At 37.3% G+C, this 21,120-nt stretch overlaps 1 protein-coding gene across 4 annotated transcripts; it reads left to right on the top strand.

Annotated features, from left to right (window-relative positions):
* The first annotated feature begins 2,798 nt into the window (after positions 1-2,798).
* Positions 2,799-20,546, top strand: LOC127423983 (RING finger protein 122-like). 4 transcript variants are annotated; one of them, XM_051668725.1, is made up of 6 exons: positions 2,799-3,148; positions 10,275-10,328; positions 15,486-15,531; positions 16,213-16,254; positions 17,939-18,021; positions 19,723-20,546. In XM_051668725.1, exons 1-6 carry the CDS (start codon positions 3,048-3,050, stop codon positions 19,835-19,837), a joined length of 441 nt encoding a protein of 146 aa, XP_051524685.1. In that variant the 5' UTR covers positions 2,799-3,047; the 3' UTR covers positions 19,838-20,546. The 4 variants fall into 4 exon arrangements, with proteins under 4 accessions (XP_051524685.1, XP_051524684.1, XP_051524686.1 ...); XM_051668724.1 differs by having other exon boundaries at positions 2,800-3,148; positions 10,170-10,328; positions 17,942-18,021; XM_051668726.1 differs by having other exon boundaries at positions 2,802-3,148; positions 10,229-10,328.
* The last annotated feature ends 574 nt before the right edge of the window (positions 20,547-21,120 follow it).

Genomic DNA, 21,120 nt, shown 5'->3' with positions numbered 1-21,120 from the left:
AGTAGAGAGCAGGGCACTTGCATACAACTACATACATGTTTATGTGGGAAATATCACTTCATCTGAACAGTTATTTCTTCTGAGAGACACAACATAGCAGGATGCTGAGAAAGAAAACCAAATTCTTAAGACTTTAAATTTAAAGTATTTTGAACTTTTTTCAACACGTGTAATAATCACTAAGTTAATATTAAGAATATAGTCTTACTAACTAAAAGACTAAATTAAATTCAGTGTTTTTAAGTTATTTGTGATGTAGTATACACGATACCATCATTCACTGATCAGTCATTTTCTCAACTGTATCTTGATGATTATATTAATCATGAATATAAATATTTACAGTATATAATGTTCATATATGACAATATATGTCAGTCCTTCAAGAGGGTCTACGTTAAACGCCACTTCCACAGGATTCATACAAGATGTTTTACTATCACTGTTTCAGAAGAGGGCAGTATTTGGCTTTGATGAACAAATACTGACATTAAAAAAAAATAAAAAATAAAAATTTGACACAATTTGAAACATTTGATGTTTTTTTCTTTTCTTGCCTCCTTTTCAATTATACAGATTTTAAAATAACCTTTTAGAATTAGTTTTTTTTTATTAAGGTGAACCAAACAGTCAAAAAAGTATTTTATCCTATGTTTAAGATTTACGTGTTTCAATTTCATAAATTTTTTTCAATGAAATTGAGTTGTGTATTCTTTAACAAAATTACATTAAGCTTATTTTTAATTTTGTTATAAAAGTGAAATGAGTACATCGTAAACATAAGCTAAAATATTTGTGTGCATAAATTTAATTAAGTTGGCTTTTAAATAAAATGTTTTTTGTGAGTAGGCTATTAGTAATATTATTTGGAAAACAGATTTACCAGTCTTCAGTGTTTTTTCCTGTATTATTCCAGCATACTATCCATTCTCTAATTAAAATTATTTAAAAACCTATGAAAACTAAGGGAAAATATATATATATTCTATAACAGAAAGATTCTATATGGGCTATTATACAGGAATTCTGTTCACATATGCCTAACTAAATTAAATACCAGAAGCACGTCTTTATTCATTAGATTTGAAGACGTGAGCTCATTTGATTGGCCAAAAGAGCTATCAGAGTTTTAGTATTTAAATATAATTCAACATTTTTCTTGAAAAAACAAAAAACAAAACAAAAACAAAAAAACAACAAAAAACAGGCTTTTTCTTGGAGAATTTACACTTGTGGATATACAATTTTGCTTGAATATACACTGACGGTCAAAAGTTTGGAATAATGTGCAGATTTTGCTGTTTCGGAAGGAAATTGATACTTTAATTCACCAAAGTGGCATTCAACTGATCACAAAGTATAGTCAGGACATTACTGATGTAAAAAAACAACAACAAAAAACATCATCACTATTTGAAAAAAGTAATTTTTGATCAAATCTAGACAGGCCCCATTTCCAGCAGCCATCACTCCAACACCTTATCCTTGAGTAATCATGCTAAATTGCTAATTTGGTACTAGAGAATCACTTGTCATTATATCAAACACAGCTGAAAGCTATTTGGTTCGTGAAGTGAAGCTCAACATTGTCTTTGTGTTTTTTTGAGTTGCCACAGTATGCAATAGACTGGCATGTCTTAAGGACAATATTAGGTCAAAAATGGCAAAAAGAAACAGCTTTTTCTAGAAACTCATCAGTCAATCATTGTTTTGAGGAATGATGGCTATACAATGCTTGAAGATTTCATACAAAGGTGTAAACTACAGTCTTCAAAGACAAAGGACAACTGGCTCTAACAAGGACAGAAAGAGATGTGGAAGGCCAGATGTACAACTAAACAAGAGGATAAGTACATCAGAGTCTCTAGTTTGAGAAATAGACGCCTCACATGTCCTCAGCTGACAGCTTCATTGAATTCTACCCGCTCAACACCAGTTTCATGTTCAACAGTAAAGAGAAGACTCAGGGGTGCAGGCCTTATGGGAAGAATTGCAAAGAAAAAGCCACTTTTGAAACAGAAAAACAAAAAGAAAAGGTCAGAGTGGGCAAAGACACACAGACATTGGACAACAGATAATTGGAGTGAGTGTTATGGATCTTAACCCCATTGAGCTTTTGTGGAATCAGCTAGACTGTAAGGTGCGTGAGAAGTGCCCGACAAGACAGCCACATCTATGACAAGTGCTACAGGAAGTGTGGGGTGAAATGTCACCTGAGTATCTGGACAAACTGACAGCTAGAATGACAAGGATCTGAAAACTGTCATTGCTGCACATGGAGGATTTTTTGATGAGAACTCATTGAAGTAGTTTAAGAAGTTCTGAATATTTATTTATTTATTTTTTTTTTTCAAATCGTAATAGTAATTTTTTACGTTATTAATGTCCTGACAATACACTGTGATCAGCTGAATGCCACTTTGGTGAATAAAAGTACAAATTTCTTTCCATAAGAGCAAAATCTGTACATTACTCCAAACCTTTGGTCACCAGAGTATAAAAATTAAATTCTTCAAAGACTCCCCCAAAATACAACATTTTGACAAATAGAAAAGTTTGGGCCATTTTGAACCAGTTAAATACCCTTGATCACACTTATAATGAATATATTAAATAAATAAAAAAATTTAAACAAAAAAGCTTGCAGTTACATTGTTATTTTATATGATAACGTCTCATATTAACATGTAACTAATATGAAGTGTATTTTACAGAATGTCATGGTCGTGTTTGAGTCAGATGACAGCAGAAATGTATGTTGGAGAAGATTGGCTCAGTCGCGCGCCCATGACTCCGGCTGGGAGGGACTATAATTCGCTCTGGTTTGGTTGTCAATGGATGTCAAAATCTTTGTGTCCTCGGAGCCACGACACACAAACAAATGTAAAACGAAGGACGTTTTTTCTGCATTGGACATAAACGGAAGTGGATGGCTCCGATGTTTTGAATGTGTCAACCGCGTGACCGATGAAACGGGAACAACTTAACATTTCCGTAAAGACGTGTGAGGAGGATTGTTTTTAGTCAAATGAATCCAGATGTGGTGAATGAGAGACCGAGAGCATCATTTCTCTGTTCATAAACACACATCCGTTCATATAAAGGAAACTAACGGGTGGCTTGATGCACCCATTCCAGTGGTGCAACGGTAAGATCACGCACATCTGTACTGGAATACTGTGGAATTGTTAAATCTTTTGTTCGAAAACAAAGGGAATTTGTGGGAAAGACTGGGTTTATAAGGGAGTCATTACATATGCAAATACCATATGATAATTCGCTTTGCCATACACAAAATATGTTTTCGTTTAATGCAGTTGTTAATGGTCACTTTCCAACTCTTTGTTCAAGGATACATTTGATAAAGGGGCATTTATCATTTGATTGACAGCTTGTTGTCACCTCACCTTCACTTAATGCAAAGTGTCATGGAGGGTGTGACACTTCAATTAGTCTGGCAGATTTAAAAAGAGAAATAACATGATAGATAGACAACTTAGGCCTATGCAAATATGGACAATTGAATTCTGTGAATGTGAAATTTCACCACATTATCGATGCTTTCCACAAAACAGTGAAGGTGTGGCATAGCCTACTTTTAGCTAAATCTAGCTACTCCACTCATCCTGACTAGATTCTTGAGATTCGTTTAGAGCTGTTGAAAATATGTCGATAACACCCTTAAATTAGTTGTTATGAAGAATTCATAGATGTTTTAGCTCTTTTGTAGTATGATTTATGTTGTTTTGTTTCAAATAGTTGTTTCGTGTGATGTCACCATTTGGGTGATCTTTGGTCAAGTTGGACCCTGTAAAATTAAAGAACTATCGCAGTTCATCTTGTGCATGTGCAACTGAAGTACAGGCATATATTAATTTCTGTGGAGAATTAAGTGTATTTAATGATTGACCTAGAATCAGTTATAATCTTCTTTATTTGAGCTGTGTTATTATATGATTTAATTTGAGTCCATTCAATTAAAAATATAAAGTTGAAACAACAACAACAACATTTAAATAGCAAATCTGAGTTAAGTCTACTTGCATCTTGTTACCTTAACTTAAATAGTTAATTTCATTCTACAGTATACGAACACCAAGTTTATTGAACTTAATTTCACAAGTTTTGGAGACGCCATTACTCAATTCAATTGAGGGAAAAAGTTTACTCAATTAATTAAGTAGAGTCAGCTTATTAGGGTTTTATATGTAATCAAAGACCATTCAAAAAAGAATTGGATATGTTGCTGTTGCATATGGATGTTATAGACAGCCAATAAAAAAACAAACGAAAAAACAAAGCGAGAATTGGCCATTTTTTTCACATTGCATGCCGTCATCCTGGAAATGCATTGGTGCATCTTTCAATATAGGTCAGCAGGTTTGCAAAGAGCTCCACAAATGTGTCAAGGATAATCTGTTTAGGGACCTAGCTTGCGAATACAAAACAATACAGTTTAAATCCGAAGTGGTGGTGACTCAGGCATGATTTATCACTAGTGTGGCCTTGAGAAAGACCCTTAACCTCAGGTTAGTCCGATGCGGACTGCCTTTGTAAATGGCATTCTGTATCGTTCTGTTAGTGAAGGAAATGTGTTTGTAAAATGGCAAGCAAATATAGTGACCTAGTTTGCTTGTACTTTTATACGCCTGTGTGTGTCTTTTCCTCACACCCCCTCATCTTCTTCACTTACTGTCTTAAAGGAATAGTTCACTTAAAATGTAAATTCTTAGTAACTTACCTTTATGTTCATCCTAACCTGAATGACCTAACCCTTCTTCCGTGGAACACAGAAGGTGAAGTTTTGAAGAATACCTTAGCCACTCTTTTTCACAGTACTGGGGTTGTCAAGCTCCAAAAAAAAAAAAAAAAAGCACCATAAAACATGTTTAGCAATAAAAGCAACACAAATTCTCATATGAACGAGCATGTTACTGTGAATGAGCTTCTCTCATGCACTCATTAAAGTGCAACGGACATCAAGATTTTCACTGAAAAATTAAATTCTGAAAAATGACGTTGCGGGTTGTTTCTTACCAAAACTATTCTAATGCCTTCAGAAGACTTGGAATATGAGTCACATGGACTACTTTTATGATACTTTCGGGTGCTTTTTTAAGCTTCAGTGTGAGGCAGTAAACACTGCCATTGTACTGAAAAGATATAAAATATTAATTAAAACATCTCCTTTTGCGTTTCACATAAGAAAGAAAGTCATACGCTTTGAAACAACATGCGGGTGAGTAAATTATTACACAATTTTCATTTTTAGGTGAATTATTTCTTTAAACCAATTATCAAAGTAAACGTAACCATTTGAACATATTTAGAAGGATTATCAATAGTCTGCGAGGAGTATGAGATGAAGTGGAGAGAGACAAGACCTCGACACTGCTTTGGTATCAATTACATTATAACAATGTAGCATTGTTTGGAAGAAATGCCTAACAACCGGCATAAAAATATATCACACTGGGTTACAAGCAGGAGAAGACCAGGCTGTTCTTAGAACTAAGGGAATCAACAGACCAGTCAGTGAGGGCTTGTCAAGTCCAGGTCCGACCAGGCCCACACCTGGAAGGCAGAGGAGGTTGTAAACGGCGGTTTCAAGACTGAAGCAACAAGAGATCGTTGGAAGAACCCAGTCAGGAAGAGCAGGCCTTGGATGGGGGATGACTCTCAAACTGTGGTCAGCAGCCTCTAAAAAACAGAAGAAAGCGATGGTAGTGACAGAAGTAACTAAGATGGAAGAGGAAGGGTGTATGATTCGAGCAGTCAGCCAGAAGCAGCAAGGGCGCTGGACAGTATGGGAAGGTGCATCTAATAGAGTTTTAGGATGGGCTGAACTGTGGAAGATACCCCAGGCCAGGCTAGGTTTTCTAATAAGATCCACCTATGACACTCTTCCAAGCCCTGGAAATTTGTCTCTGTGGTATGGTAAAGAGGAGAGTTGTCCCCTCTGCGAGGCCTCAAGAGCAAATCTGCAGGCCATATTGGCTGGGTGCAAGAGCGCCTTATAAAGGTGGCGGCATGATCAGGTTCTGCGAAAGCTGGCAGAGATCCTCAAGGTGTGTAGAATAAAGGCCAACAAAGGCCATTATGCTTCTCAGAGGAAGTACATTGAGTTTGTTAAAAAAGAGAGGTGCCGCACAAAGCACGGCACAGAGGGAGGAAAGGTCAATCCTGGCACATGGAAGTGATTGGTCAATAATGGTTGACCTTGGCCAGCAGCTTCCTTCTGAGGGATTGCCATTACCTCCTTGAGGCTAGACATAGTGTTATGGTCGGCCTCAACTAGGAAAGTCATAATGATTGAACTTATTGCCCCATGGGAAGAGGGACTGAGGCAGCCTATGAGAGGAAGAAGCTAAAATATGCTGATCTGGCTGCCGAGTGCAGGGGAAATGGATGGAGGGCTGTCACTTACCCTGTGGAGGTTGGGTGTTGAGGGTTTATTGGAACCTTAGTTATAAGGCATTTCTGCTCTTGCACAATGTGAACACAGCAAGTGGGGAAGTTAAACTGGGCACTCGTCCAGTCACAGATCACAGATGTGTTACTAAAGAATGCAATATCATGCTGTGTGCTTGGACTGCACAACCAAGCTGCATTGTGTCATAGTGTGGCCCTGCATGAAATGGTTGGTGGGATGTTCCTTCCACCAGCTATTCTTAATCTGTGATTGTTCAAAGGAGTTACTGAGGGAAATTACACTCAATCAGCATTCTAATTGCAGTTTGTCCTGGTTTCAAGTCCAGTGTGCAAATAAACTGTAACATAGTGTCATTTAATGACAGAAAATCACATGCAGTTGCTGAAATTATATGAACTTTTATTTTACACAATATTATTAATTTATAATACATTTATTTTACAATATTTATTTTGTTTATAATATGTATTTTACATAAAAAATTAGCTTTTAAAATATTTTCAAACTATTAAAATAATTTTATAGTAATTTTAAATAATTATTCATAACTTCACTCAAAAATATTTGAATAAAATTGCATTGTCTATTGACAAGGCTGTCCGATTTTGAAATTAACACAAGGGAGAGCTGACACTTTTTATTAATCATCCAAGATACCAAAAATGGCCAAATATTGTCTTGTTATGCAGTCAGGCCAATATAATGGTCTATGAACATTTATTTGAAACAATATTTAATAGGAATGAGAAGCAGCAGGGACCTGCAATACAATTTTATAACAATATCTGTTTTTTTCTCTAGTCCTAGAATTAGCATAAAGCAAAAGCACATAAACACTGGGAAAGAAAACTACTCATCAAATTATTTCATGGGGTCTTAAGCATAATCATCTTAAATTATTTGCATATTCTTCCATTACCAAAAATCAGCATTACGTTCTTCCTAAACTTGTATCAGATGATATTGATGTTTCCATTCAGATCATATTTTAAAAACAACGGCAATGACAAATAATAAGAAAGTTTACCACTTTAGCTGTATTCACCATACAGTATCTGTGTTCTAAGACAAACAGACCTTTTTTTCCAGAAATCTTAATGTAATTCAGAGTAGTTCTGTTTTTATTGAAGTGTTAAAGAGTGTTAATTTCACATTTGACTGTTTTGGTGATATTGTACTTTACTGTGTGCTCTTAATCACTGCATGTTTAGGGTGCTTCTGCAAAAGTTTGCATACCCTGGCAGAAATTGTGAAATTTTGGCATTGATTTAGAAAATATGACTGATCATGCAAAAAAAAAACCCTGTCTTTTATTTAAGGATAGTGATCATATGAAGCCATTTATTATCACATAGTTGTTTGGCTCCTTTTTAAATCATAATGATAACAGAAATCACCCAAATTGCCCTGATCAAAAGTTTACATACCCTTGAATGTTTGGCCTTGTTACAGACACACAAGGTGACACACACAGGTTTAAATGGCAATTAAAGGTTAATTTCCCACACCTGTGGCTTTTTAAATTTCAATTAGTGTCTGTGTATAAATAGTCAATGAGTTTGTTAGCTCTCACGTGGATGCACTGAGCAGGCTAGATACTGAGCCATGGGGAGCAGAAAAGAACTGTCAAAAGACCTGCGTAACAAGGTAATGGAACTTTATAAAAATGGAAAAGGATATAAAAAGATAACCAATGCCTTGAAAATGCCAGTACTGTTCAATCACTTATTAAGAAGTGGAAAATTCGGGGATCTCGATTCCAAGCCACGGTCAGGTAGACCAAGAAAGATTTCAGAAGAATTGTTTGAGATACAAAGAAAAACCCACAGGTAACCTCAGGAGAAATACAGGCTGCTCTGGAATAAGATGGTGTGGTTGTTTCAAGGAGCACAATACGACGATACTTGAACAAAAGTGAGCTGTATGGTCGAGTTGCCAGAAAGAAGCCTTTACTGCACCAATGCCACAAAAAAGCCTGGTTACAATATGCCCAACAACACCTTGACACGCCTCACAGCTTCTGGCACACTGTAATTTGGAGTGACGAGGCCAAAATAGAGCTTTATGGTCACAACCATAAATGCTATGTTTAGAGAGGGGTCAACAAGACCTATAGTGAAAAGAATACCATCCCCACTGTGAAGCATGGTGGTGGCTCACTGATGTTTTTTTTGGGAGGGGGGGGGAGCTCTAAAGGCATGGGGAATCTTGTGAAAATTGATGGCAAGATGAATGCAGCATGTTATCAGAAAACACTGGCAGACAATTTGCATTCTTCTGCACGAAAGCTGTGCATGGGACGCTCTTGGACTTTCCAGCACGACAATGACCCTAAGCACAAGGCCAAGTTGACCCTGCAGTGGTTACAGCAGAAAAAGGTGAAGGTTCTGGAGCGGCCATCAGTCTCCTGACCTTAATATCATCGAGCCACTCTGGGGAGATCTCAAACGTGCAGTTCATGCAAGACGACCAAAGACTTTGCATGACCTAGAGGCATTTTGCCAAGATGAATGGGCAGCTATACCACCTGCAAGAATTTGGGGCCTCATATACAACTATTACAAAAGACTGCACGCTGTCATTGATGCTAGGGTATGATAACATTCTGCATTCACCTTGCCATCAATTTTCACAAGATTCCCTGTGCCTTTAGAGCTCACACCCCCCCCAAAACATCAGTGAGCCACCACCATGCTTCACAATGGGGATGGTATTCTTTTCACTATAGGCCTTGTTGACCCCTCTCCAAACATAGTGCTTATGGTTCTGACCATAAAGCTCCATTTTGGTCTTGTCACTCCAAATTACAGTGTGCCAGAAGCTGTGAGGCATGTCAAGTTGTTGTCGGGCATATTGTAACCGGGCTTTTTTATGGCATTGGCGCAGTAATGGCTTCTTTCTGGCAACTCGACCATGCAGCTAATTTTTGTTCAAGTATCATCGTATTGTGCTCCTTGAAACAACCACACCGTCTTTTTCCAGAGCAGCCTGTATTTCTCCTGATGTTACCTGTGGGTTTTTCTTTGTATCCAGATCAATTCTTCTGGCAGTTGTGGCTGAAATCTTTCTTGGTCTACCTGACCTTGGCTTGGTATCAAGAGATCCCTGAATTTTCTACTTCTTAATAAGTGATTGAACAGTACTGACTGGCATTTTCAAGGCATTGGATATCTTTTTATATCCTTTTCCATTTTTATAAAGTTCCATTACCTTGTTACGCAGGTCTTTTGACAGTAGTTTTCTGCTCCCCATGGCTCAGTATCTAGCCTGCTCAGTGCATCCACGTGAGAGCTAACAAACTCATTGACTATTTATACACAGACACTAATTGCAATTTAAAAAGCTACAGGTGTGGGAAATTAACCTTTAATTGCCAATTAAACCTGTGTGTGTCACCTTGTGTGTCACCTTGTGTGTCTGTAACAAGGCCAAACATTCAAGGGTATGTAAACTTTTGATCAGGGCCATTTGGGTGATTTCGTTTATCATTATGATTTAAAAAGGAGCCAAACAACTATGTGATAATAAATGGCTTCATATGATCACTACCCTTAATGCATGATCAGTCATATTTTCAAAATCAATGCCAAAATTTCACAATTTCTGCCAGGGTATGCAAACTTTTGAGCACAACTGTACAGTTGAATACGAGTCCCATAAGAAATAAAAGAAATGTGTTTTGCCTGCTCACTCATGTTTTCTTTAAAAATGGTACATATATTACCAATTCTCCAAGGGTATGCAAACTTGAGCACAACTGTATCTACTCCAATAAGACCTGCACTATGCCATCAGTTACCTTCCAGGATCTGCCTCTCAATATCTATATGGTTATCTTCAGCACGGGCATCTTTGTCTTCGTACTCAGCCTCATATTCTGCTGCTATTTCATAAGGTACGTAAATCTTATCTCACACACACAAGCACATAAATAAATATAAACAAAGGTGTATGCTTGCACACAAGCATTTCTTATGAGGCCACTGATTCAGTGTAGGACAGTACAAGCAAGCGGTTAGTAGTATTATAAGGAATGTGGTGAAAGGCGACAGGAAATTGCTGTATTGACAGCACACAGGCAGGCAGACATTTGTATGTTGAGGGTAGTGCAATGCTGACTGTTGATATCAATGGTAATGTATTACAAAGCAATTCATACCATTTCAAAAATCTGAATAAATCTGCCTCTGTCTGACATTTCAACTTCAGTTCTATTCTATTCTATTATACTGTACACTTCCCTAGTCTACTCTGTCCAACTCGACTTTACTCTTCTATGCTCTGTCCTCTTCTCCCATATTCTATTCTATTCTATTCTATTGTGACCATCCCTCTTATATTCTATTCTGTTCTTTATCCTATTCTTCTCTACTCTTTTCTCCTCTGCCCTATTATTTTATGTTGCATTATATTATATTATGATATATTATATTATATTCTTCTACATCCTATCCTACTCTACTCTTAGCTATTCTATTCTATTCTGTTCTACAGTACTGTAGACCAGTGTTTCCCAACCTTTTTTCTGCCACGGCACACTTTTTACAAATAAAAAAAAATACCACGGCACACCACTATCAAGTCACGTAGGTATGCTATGTGACTTATATGTAATGAGGTAACAGGTGGTAAGAGCGCTAATTGGGTAATGAAAAAACAACAAGTTTGCTTCTTTTCTAATTTATTGATTTTTTCTTGCAAATTAATTCTTGCAATGCCACAGCAAATTACAGGAATGCAAACTCATGAAGGGCAAAAAGGTAAGAGAATCACTGGTCCACTAACATTTCTTTTTAACAATTAGCTAAAAGCACCAATTCCAGTGATTTTAATGATTGGAGTAGAGCAAATTAACTGCAAAAATAAATGGTATTTTGGTGTGGCTTGCTTCTGTGTCACAAATTTGTTTAATTTAATTAACTTATTAGTTCAGTGAACACTTCTGGAGATGCTACTAGATGGTGACAAATGAGCGTCTTATGTGGTATGAGCAAGTCATTGAATCATTTTGAGTTGTTCCCAACCGAAATCTGCCAAGAGACTTTAGTGTTTAAGCATTCCTGCAGTTTGAGCATTATTTTTCATCCAAAAAGACAACAGTAATAGTCTAATAATAGTGAGTTTTAATAACGTTTTTCTCCTTCATTAAAACTTGCATGACTACAAATCTACTGACTTAAGTATAAGAATTATAAACACAAAGCAGATCTACGGTATCATTTTCCTACAGATTTAAACTGCTGAGCATGACTTTTTATCAGAAAAGAGGACAATAATAGCCTAATAATAATAATTTTGAGTTTCAATAATGTTTTATCATCATTGTAAATTGCATTTTACATGAGTTGAGTCGAGGCGTCAATGGTCCGTTCAGCGGCAGTATCAATCGCTGCATTGCCCTTCACATGACGAGTTGCAGAAAGCGTCACAGAGGGGCGATTTTACGAGTGTGCCACGCAAGAAAGCAGGAGATGTGCACAATAAACATTGAAAAACGTATTTGGAAGAGAGAAAAAAGCTTGCAGTTGCTTTGATAGCAGAAAGTAATAAAAGGACTCGTTTATGTTTAGATCTAAGCGTTTTCTTGGTAAATTTAAATTAGTTCAATAACTGGGGTCTCTGATACTTGGAAACAATAAGGTAATATTTAATTAAAAGAACATTCAGTATCTCTTCACAAATTTGGATGGTTTTTAAATATTTCTTGTTGCTTTGTACTCTCAAAGACATTATTTGTGAAGCAAAAATGTGTGTGGAAAAAACTTTGGTGTAAAGTGGCGTCACTTCATAGACTTCAGTGTATTCTGCAGCGCTAACTCGTGTCATGTGAAAGCCCCTTGACGTGTAAAAACATCACTCACTTTTACACATTTATCATAGCGCTTACACCCTTTTCTCTCCTTGATGAACAAAGAAGACGAAAGATCCCGAAGTGAACAAACAACATGCCCCTCTCATTCAGACGGTCGATGCATGTACCAGGTCATTCAGCTCATTTACAAATGGAAGTTTCACGGGTGTCTCTTCTTCAGAGTTCAAGCTCCATTCCTGTCAGACACAGATTCACTGTGCACGCACTGCTGTAGCCAAGTGTGCAATTGGCCGTAGCTGTAATCAATCAAGCGGTAGTCCGACCCCTGATTATTTTTGTATTTTTTATTTATGCATTTATTTATTTCGTGAAATTTGATAATTTTCCACGGCACACCTGACAATCTTTCACGGCACAGTGGTTGGGAAACACTGCCGTAGACTACCCTAGCTTACCCTATCCAACTCGACTCGACCCTTCTCTACTCTGTCCTCTCCGCTCATATTCTATTCTGTTCTGTTCTCTTCTACAGTAACCTACACTACCCTAGCCTTCCCTGTCCAACTCGATTTTACTCTTCCGTTCTCTGTCCTCTCCGCTCAAATTCTATTCTACAGTAACCTACACTACCCTAGCCTACTCTATACAACTCAACTCTACTCTTCTCTACTCTGTCCTTTCCGCTCATATTCTATTCTATTCTACTCTACAGTAACCTACTCTACCCTAGCCTACCCTGTCCACCTCGACTCTTCTCTACTCTGTCCTCTCCGCTCAAATTCTTTTCTATTCTACAGTAACCTACACTACCCTAGCCTACTCTATACAACTCAACTCTTCTCTACTCTGTCCTTTCCACTCATATTCTATTCTATTCTACAGTAACCTACTCTACCCTATCCAACTTGACTCTACTCTTCTCTACTCTGTCCTCTCCATTCAAATTCTATTCTATTCTACAGTACCCTACACTACCCTAGCTACCCTATCCAACTCGACTCTACTCTTCCCTTCTCTGTCCTCTCCACTCAAATTCTGTTCTATTCTATTCTACAGCAACCTACACTACCCTAGCCTACTCTATCCAACTCAGCTCTACTCTGTCCTTTTCCACCCATATTCTGTTCTATTCTACTCTACAGTAACCTACACTACCATAGCCTACCCTATCCAACTCGACTCTACTCTTCCCTTCTCTGTCCACTCTGCTCAAATTCTATTCTATTCTACAGTAACCTACACTACCCTAGCTTACCCTATCCAACTCGACTCGACCCTTCTCTACTCTGTCCTCTCCGCTCATATTCTATTCTTTTATTCTCTTCTACAGTAACCTACACTAACCTAGCCTTCCCTATCCAACTCAACTTTACTCTTTCCTTCTCTGTCCTCTCCGCTCAAATTCTATTCTATTCTATTCTACAGTAACCTACACTACCCTAGCCTACTCTATCCAACTCAACTCTACTCTTCTCTACTCTGTCCTTTCCTCTCATATTCTGTTCTATTCTACTGTACCCTACACTACCCTAGCCTACTCTATCCAACTCTACTCTTTTCTACTCTGTCCTCTCCGCTCAAATTCTATTCTGTTTTATTCTGTTCTACAGTAACCAACACTACCCTAGCTTACCCTATCCAACTTGACTCTTATCTTCCCTTCTCTGTCCTCTCCGCTCAAATTATATTCTATTCTACTCTACAGTAACCTACACTACCCTAGCCTACCCTATCCAACTCGACTCTACTCTTATTTACTCTGTCCTCTACGCTCAAAGTCTGTTCAATTCTACAGTAATCTACACTACACTACCCTAGCCTACCCTATCCAACTCAACTCTACTCTACTCTGTCCTTTCCGCTCATATTCTATACTCTACTATTCTGTTATACTCTACAGTAACCTACACTACCCTAGCTTAACCTATCCAACTCGACTTTATTCTTCTCTACTCTGTCCTCTCAGTTCATATTCTATTCTGTTCTATTCTATTCTATTCTACAGTAACCAACACTACCCTAGCCTACCCTATCCAACTTGACTCTGCTCTGTTGTTCATTCTGTCCTACTCTATTGTACTCTGCCCTGTTCTATTCTATAATACCCTACACTACCCTAGCCTACCCTATCCAGCTCGACTCTACTCTGTCCTCTCTGCTCTTATTCTATTCTAATCTAATCTTTTCTATTCTTCTTCATCATATTCTATCCTACTCTACTATTCTCTATTCTGTCCTCTCCTCTCACATTGTATTCTATTCTTCTTTACCCTGTCCTACTCTAGTCATCTCTACTCTGCCCTATTCTGTTCTTTTCTATTCTAATTTATAATTTCCTTTTTATCCTATCCTTCTCTACTCTGCTTTTCTCTACTCTGCCCTCTCCTATTCTATTTTATTCTATCGTGTTCTTTTTTCCTATCCTATCCTACTCTATTCTTTTCTACTTTACGTTGTCCTTGCCTCGCCTCGCCTCTCCTATTCTATTCTTATTTTTTCAACTAAACTCAACTCAACTTACTCCACTCAATTTAGCTCAACTCTTCTCTGCTTCACCCTCTCCTATTTTATCCAGTTGCTTTTCTTGTATCCTACCCTACCCCATCCTACTCGACTCTGCTCTTTTCCACTCTGTCTTTCCTATTCTGTTCTATTCTATTCTGGTGAGTGTGTGTGGTGGGTCTATAATGACTGTGCAACTGGATCTTTACCTTTTTTTTTTTAAAGGCAAAATACAGTAGCCTGTGCAGACAGGGGAGCCCAATAATTTATGATCAATTTAGAGTCTCTCTCTTGGTAGTTGTCCAGTGTCTATTGGACAACATGTAAATCATGTCAAATGCAAATTATAGCCCTTTAAGAGTGGTGTGTGAATTAGCATTCCAGACACTTCAGAGCTTGTGTCGTGAGCAGAAAAAGATGTCTGATACTTTCTCTTCTTTTGCCATATAAATCAGTGATTCATCAGTCAAATTGAACACAGATTTTTGTAATCCAGGCTCTAAAAATGACTTATGCCTGTATGTATCGTTAAGATTCCTTTTTGTTGTGTCTGCCAGGTTTAGCCACAATTACTGTTATATTCATTTTATTCCAAATCCCTCACCTACTGTGGAGACTACAACTTGATCACATCAGGCCATTAGATACATAATGTGGTTTAGTTTTCATTTTATGGATGTTGTATTTCATGTTCTTTTTCAGTAACTGTATGCTTTGTTTTCCCTTTCTCCTCAATAGTAAATTGAGACAACAAGCCCAGAGTGAACGCTTTGGATACAGAGAGGTAAGAGTGAGCGATATGAATTAAAGGGGTCATATATCTACATTTTTATCATTCTGTTTTTCCACTGAAGTATAATGTAGTTATACAATTTAGTTTTAGTTTAAAAAGGCCCTGCATACAAAGGGCAGTAAAGAGAATCAGAGCTGTGTCTGTAAAAATGAAGTAAGCTGTAATTATGTTTCAGGATCAGATCCTTCACCTATCTACATTCATGGTGCTGCTAACAATAGTTTTTATTTAGTTTAACGTGCCCATTTTCCACTCTCAGACCCTTTATTTGAATTAAACAGGCTGTTGCTAGCCTCGTTGCATGTGAAATGAGTAGCAATGCTCTTTTTTAGCCGTCAGGTCACCAGGCCCAATATTGTTGAAGTCTTAAGAATGAAGAGTTCTGGTTTTCTAGCTCAGTTTCAATTTAAGGTCCTTTTGGAATGGGGAGTGATTTTTGAGATCTGAAAGTTTGAGCATGTCTACATAACACGTTGAACTCTTTTATTTCAAAAGAGAAAAGGAAAGGTACATACTAGTTTTCATCACACAGACTGTCTGACCCCTGTGTGTTGTGATGATTAAATGAGGTACTCTGAATAAGACAAATTGGAGTGCTATATAGGAGAGCAGTTTTTGCAATTTTCCTCTTCAAAGTACTGAACTAATTGCTATCATATGTGTACATTGCAGGTAATCTTAAAAGGAGACCCTAAGAAGCTAAATCTTCATGGGGTAAGAAGAGATCCCTAGTATTTTGTACATTTTAGTCTGCTATCTTAAAGCATGTAATTAAAAGTATTTTGTTAGATTCAAAATTATGAAATAGGTCTGTTCAAGCACTTTTCAAAATTAAGACAAAAAATATGTGAACGTTTTCTGGTTGTCAAACGTAAGTGTAATGTTCATAGTTAATGTGATTAATGTAAAGTTAGTTCTGAGAAGATGTTATGAAGGTAAAATAGTGCCTAAATGATTTGTATGCACAGAGTAAGGTTTGTGAAAGTGTAAATCAAATTGCAAGCGTAGAAATAAATTGCATGCGCACAGAACGTTTTGTAAAGGTGTAATTCAAGTTGCAAGCTTAAGAAACGAATATTAGCAATACTTTAATGCTTTGCATAAGTGTAATTCATGTGTTGTGAATTTGTAATTGCATATTAACACAAAGTAAATTTGGTGTGTATTCTTCTGACTTCCTTTTTTTTTTCACGCTTTCACTTTTCGCCTAAACATGGCCAAAAACATTGCAAACCTGCAATCAGCGAAGAAAGGGTGTCATGAACAGCAAAACGGACTGACCACATAGAATCAGTCTGTATGTGTAAAATAAACTACTGCAAACGTGTAAATTACTTGTGTTTGTGGCATAAATATTTTCCAGAAATAATCCAATATACACTGTTCCTTCTTCCCTTTGTTGCGCTCACACTTTTGGCACGAATTTCTCACTGAAAAGAGTTTTACAAGCTCAAGGGCGAAGGCGGCTCTTCCTGCTTCTAGTAACCAATCAAATGAGGTTTTCCTTGACCAGTTTACTCCGACCTGATTGGTTTAATAACATGACAGTCAACTTCTTCATATGGCTCAGCGTCATTCCTCTGGGTATCTCTCCTCTCTTAAATATTAAACTGAAATATCAATTCGTTTTGCTGTTCATGACACCCTTTCTTTGCTTGCATATCGCTGATTGCAGGTTTGCAATGTTTTTGGCCATGCTTAGGTGCAAAAACAGTGCCAAAAGTGTAAGCGCCAAAAAAGGAAGTCAGAAGAATACACACCTAATTTACTTTGTGTTAACATGCAATTCAAATTCACAACACATGAATTACACTTATGCAAAGCATTAAAGTATTGCTAATATTAGTTTCTTAAGCTTGCAACTTGATTTACACCTTTACAAAACGTTCTGTGCGCATGCAATTTATTTTTACGCTTACAATTTGATTTACGCTTTCACAAATATACTCTGTGCATACAAATCATTTAGGCACTATTTTACCTTTGTAAAAGGTCTAGCATCATTTGTTTGCAAATGCCACTCGGTTTGATATTTTGTTATCTAATGCAATGCAATTCATACATTTAAATGTGATTTAAGTATCCAAATACTTTTAGGAGTTAGTGCATTACTACTGCATATTACTATCTAAAACAATGATTTATTCTCCAGTGGCCTTCTGTGCAACAAATGCACACAAGCAAGTAAACCTCATCAATGTTGTGACCCTCAGAATGTGTTTTTAAACATAAACCTCAGTATTGTTTTTACTTAAGAGCTAATTTCTTAGAATCCTTTTTTTTTTTATTCCTCACTTAAAAAAAGATTGTATTTCTGTCTGCCACTCACGTTTTCACTTTTTCTGCTTGTTTATTTGTGTCTCCATACCTCTGTGTCTGTGGTTTGTTTCTTCCACAGCAGACATGTGCTGTGTGCTTGGAGGACTTTAAGGTGAAAGATGAGCTGGGAGTGTTGCCATGCCAACATGCTTTTCACAGGAGGTGAGTAATAAGCTGGTGTGTAACAGCTGGTGTTCATAAAGCAGCAGTGCTGATCTGGAGCCTGCTATTGTTAGCAGCACCATGAATGTAGATAGGTGAAGGATCTGATCCTGAAACATAATTACAGCTTACTTCATGTTTACAGACACTGCTCTGATTCTCTTTACTGCCCTTTGTATGCAGGGCCTTTTTATACTAATGGCTGTTTTATTTGCACCAGATTATGTTTGATTTATAAAGGAATAGTTCACCCAAAAATGAAAATTCTCTCATTATTTACATCATTAACTTTCTGTCTTCTGTTAAACACAAACAAAGATTTTTAAAAGAAGATCTCAGCTCTGTTTGTCCTTACAATTCAAGTGAATGGTGACTGAAACTTTGAAGCTCCAAAAAGCACATAAATGCAGCATAAATTGGTTTAATCAATGTCTTCTGAAGCAATCCAGTCAGTTTTGGGTGAGAACAGACCAAAATGTAACTTTTTCACTGTAGATCTTGCCATTTCAGTCTCTAGGCACGATCATGATTTCAAGCTCGATTACACTTCCTAGTGCTTGATGCATGCGCAGAGCGCTAGATGGTGCTAGGAAGTGTAATCGAGCTTGAAGTCAAGATCGCCAAGATGACCGCATATGTCAAGATTTAAAGTGAAAAAGGAGTTACATTTTTCTCTGTTTTCACCCAAAAACAATTAGATTGCTTCAGAAGACATGGATTAAAACACTGGAGTCGTATGGATTACTTTTATGCTGCCTTAATGTGCTTTTTGGAGCTTTAAAGTTCTGGTCACCATTCACTTGTATAAAGACGTAAAATAAAGAAGAAATACATAAGATTCTGCACTATTTCTTAGTCACTTATAAGCAAATTTGTGCCATTGACCAGATAACTTCTTTGTACAGAAGGTCAGAATTCTTTCTCCATGGTACAAGCTGTAAAGTATAACAAAAACTTAAAGGGATAGTTCACCCAAAAGTGAAAATTCTCTCTTCATTTACTCACCCTCATGCCATCGCAGATGTGTGTGACTTTCTTTATTCTGCTGAACACAGATTTTTAGAAGAATATTTCAGCTCTGTAAGTCCATACAATCTAAGTGAATGGTGACCAGAACTTTGAAGCTCCAAAAATCACATAAGGGCAACATAAAAATACTCCAGATGACTCCAGTGGTTTAATCCAAGTCTTCAGAAGTGATATGATAAATGTGGGCTATTTAAGTCTTTTTTTTTTTTTTTTGTACTATAAATTCTCCTCCCTGCTCTGTCAATCTCCACTTCACTTTCACATTCTTCTTCTGTTTTTGGTGATTCACATTCGTCGTGCAAATCGACCCCTACTGGGCAGGGAGGAGAATTAATGATAAAAAATGACTTAAAACTTGATCTGTTTCTCACCAACACCTAACATATCGCTTCTGAAGATATGGATTTAAACACTGGAGTCATATGGATTACTTTTATGCTGCCTTTATGTCATTTTGGAGCTTCAAAATTTTGGCCACCATTCACTTACATATGGACCTACAGAACTGAAATATTCTTCTAAATATCTTAATTTGTGTTCAGCAGAAGAAAGAAAGTCATACACATCTAGGATGCCAGGAAGGTAAGGGTGAATTTGAATTTTTGGGTGTCATCAGTGAATTAGATCTTGATATATATTGGTAAACTAAATCAACATTGTGTATGTTTGCAGGTGTGTGGTGAAGTGGCTGGAGGTGCGCTGTGTCTGTCCCATGTGTAATAAACCCCTCTCTGGATCCTCCGAGCAGCACCAGAGCATAGGCACATTACTGGATGAGTTGGTGTAGCACTGGACGCTTCTGGAAAAGGGACAAGACTGGCATCAGACGTTGTGTGTGCTCCACCTCTCTGGGGTTTTTTACAGACATGGACAGCCTGACTGTACTTCTCTGCAATTCTATGATCGGATTGTGACTCTAACCTTATTTAAAGTCAGGTTAAACCTTTAGCTTGAAGATGAACTTAACAGGCAAGTTTTCTCAATCCAAGAGTAAGCATAACCTTTTCTAAAACATTCTGTCATTGAAGATTCTTAAATGAAGACACTTTTAGACACTTTAGAAAACAAGCCTATCATCTCCCAAGTTAATTTATCATTGAATGCCAATAGTAAAACTGAATGGCACTTAACAGCATTCCAGCACCTGAACATCTGAACGCTGCAATGGAGATATACAGCAGCAAAGTGCACTGGGCCCAAAGAACTTTTTCACAGTGGTGTGTGTATGTCAGAGAGAGTGTGTGTGTTTTGTACAGTAACCATTTGTAGTGGTAGATGTCTAGTCCATTATGGAATTTATGTGAACAACTCATCGACGGTCTTACGAGATTTTGAGCAAACAGTCCCACCGTTTCTGGACACTGAGAAATGGACTGCCGGTGAAAACACACGTGGCTTTCTTTTTGTGTTTCAAGTTTTTTGTGTTTTTTTCACTGTAACCTGGTTGTTATTGTTACTGAAGTGTTTTAATCAGTGTTTTCACACATTTTGATGGATTTTGTCTTTGCAGTATATTTCTTTGCTTGTTTATGCCCAGTCAGTGACTTATGCTGCCTTCACGTGCGATCGGAATTATCCTTCTTCCCATTTCTGAAGTTATAATAACGAGCATGTTACTTTTCAAGTGCTTTGTTGTTGGAAACATGGAGGACGCCTGGTTAATTCATGTAAATTTCATGGGGAACTCTTATTTTGAGACCGCAATACATGCTAGCCAGCTGGCTGACAAGAATGGAATTTTGGTCAAATACATGCAAATACATACATTGCATAAAATAGGCCAGTTCCTGGTATACGTAAACGTATATGACTTAAAAGGAATGCGATCATATGGAAGCTGCATTTAGAAAAATGAATAAAACCATCATTCACAATCATAATTGTACTCTCGTCCGCCATGTTGAATGTTTACATCTTCTCCCATCTCGGAAAACCCGGGCATCAAAATTATATCTGAGTTTCCCAATCGTAATTACAACCTGAGGGGGCGTTCATGTGCAACTTCAGAGTAGGAAACTCGTATTTATGATCATTCCAATAGCACGTGAATTATCAATCAGAAACTATTTA

This window comes from Myxocyprinus asiaticus, chromosome 33, assembly GCF_019703515.2.
Source record: "Myxocyprinus asiaticus isolate MX2 ecotype Aquarium Trade chromosome 33, UBuf_Myxa_2, whole genome shotgun sequence".
Lineage (NCBI taxonomy): Eukaryota > Metazoa > Chordata > Actinopteri > Cypriniformes > Catostomidae > Myxocyprinus > Myxocyprinus asiaticus.
Note: the sequence above shows the minus strand (reverse complement) of the source record. Positions and strands in the feature narration are given on the sequence as shown.

Coding starts and splice junctions, on each gene's coding strand:
- LOC127423983 (XM_051668723.1), top strand. CDS start 3,048: ATGAGAGACCGAGAGCATCATTTCTCTGTTCATAAACACACATCCGTT. Junction 3,149..10,169: donor CCCATTCCAGTGGTGCAACG/GTAAGATCACGC, acceptor CAATTCTCCAAG/GGTATGCAAACTTGAGCACA. Junction 16,255..17,938: donor AGAAGCTAAATCTTCATGGG/GTAAGAAGAGAT, acceptor TTTCTTCCACAG/CAGACATGTGCTGTGTGCTT.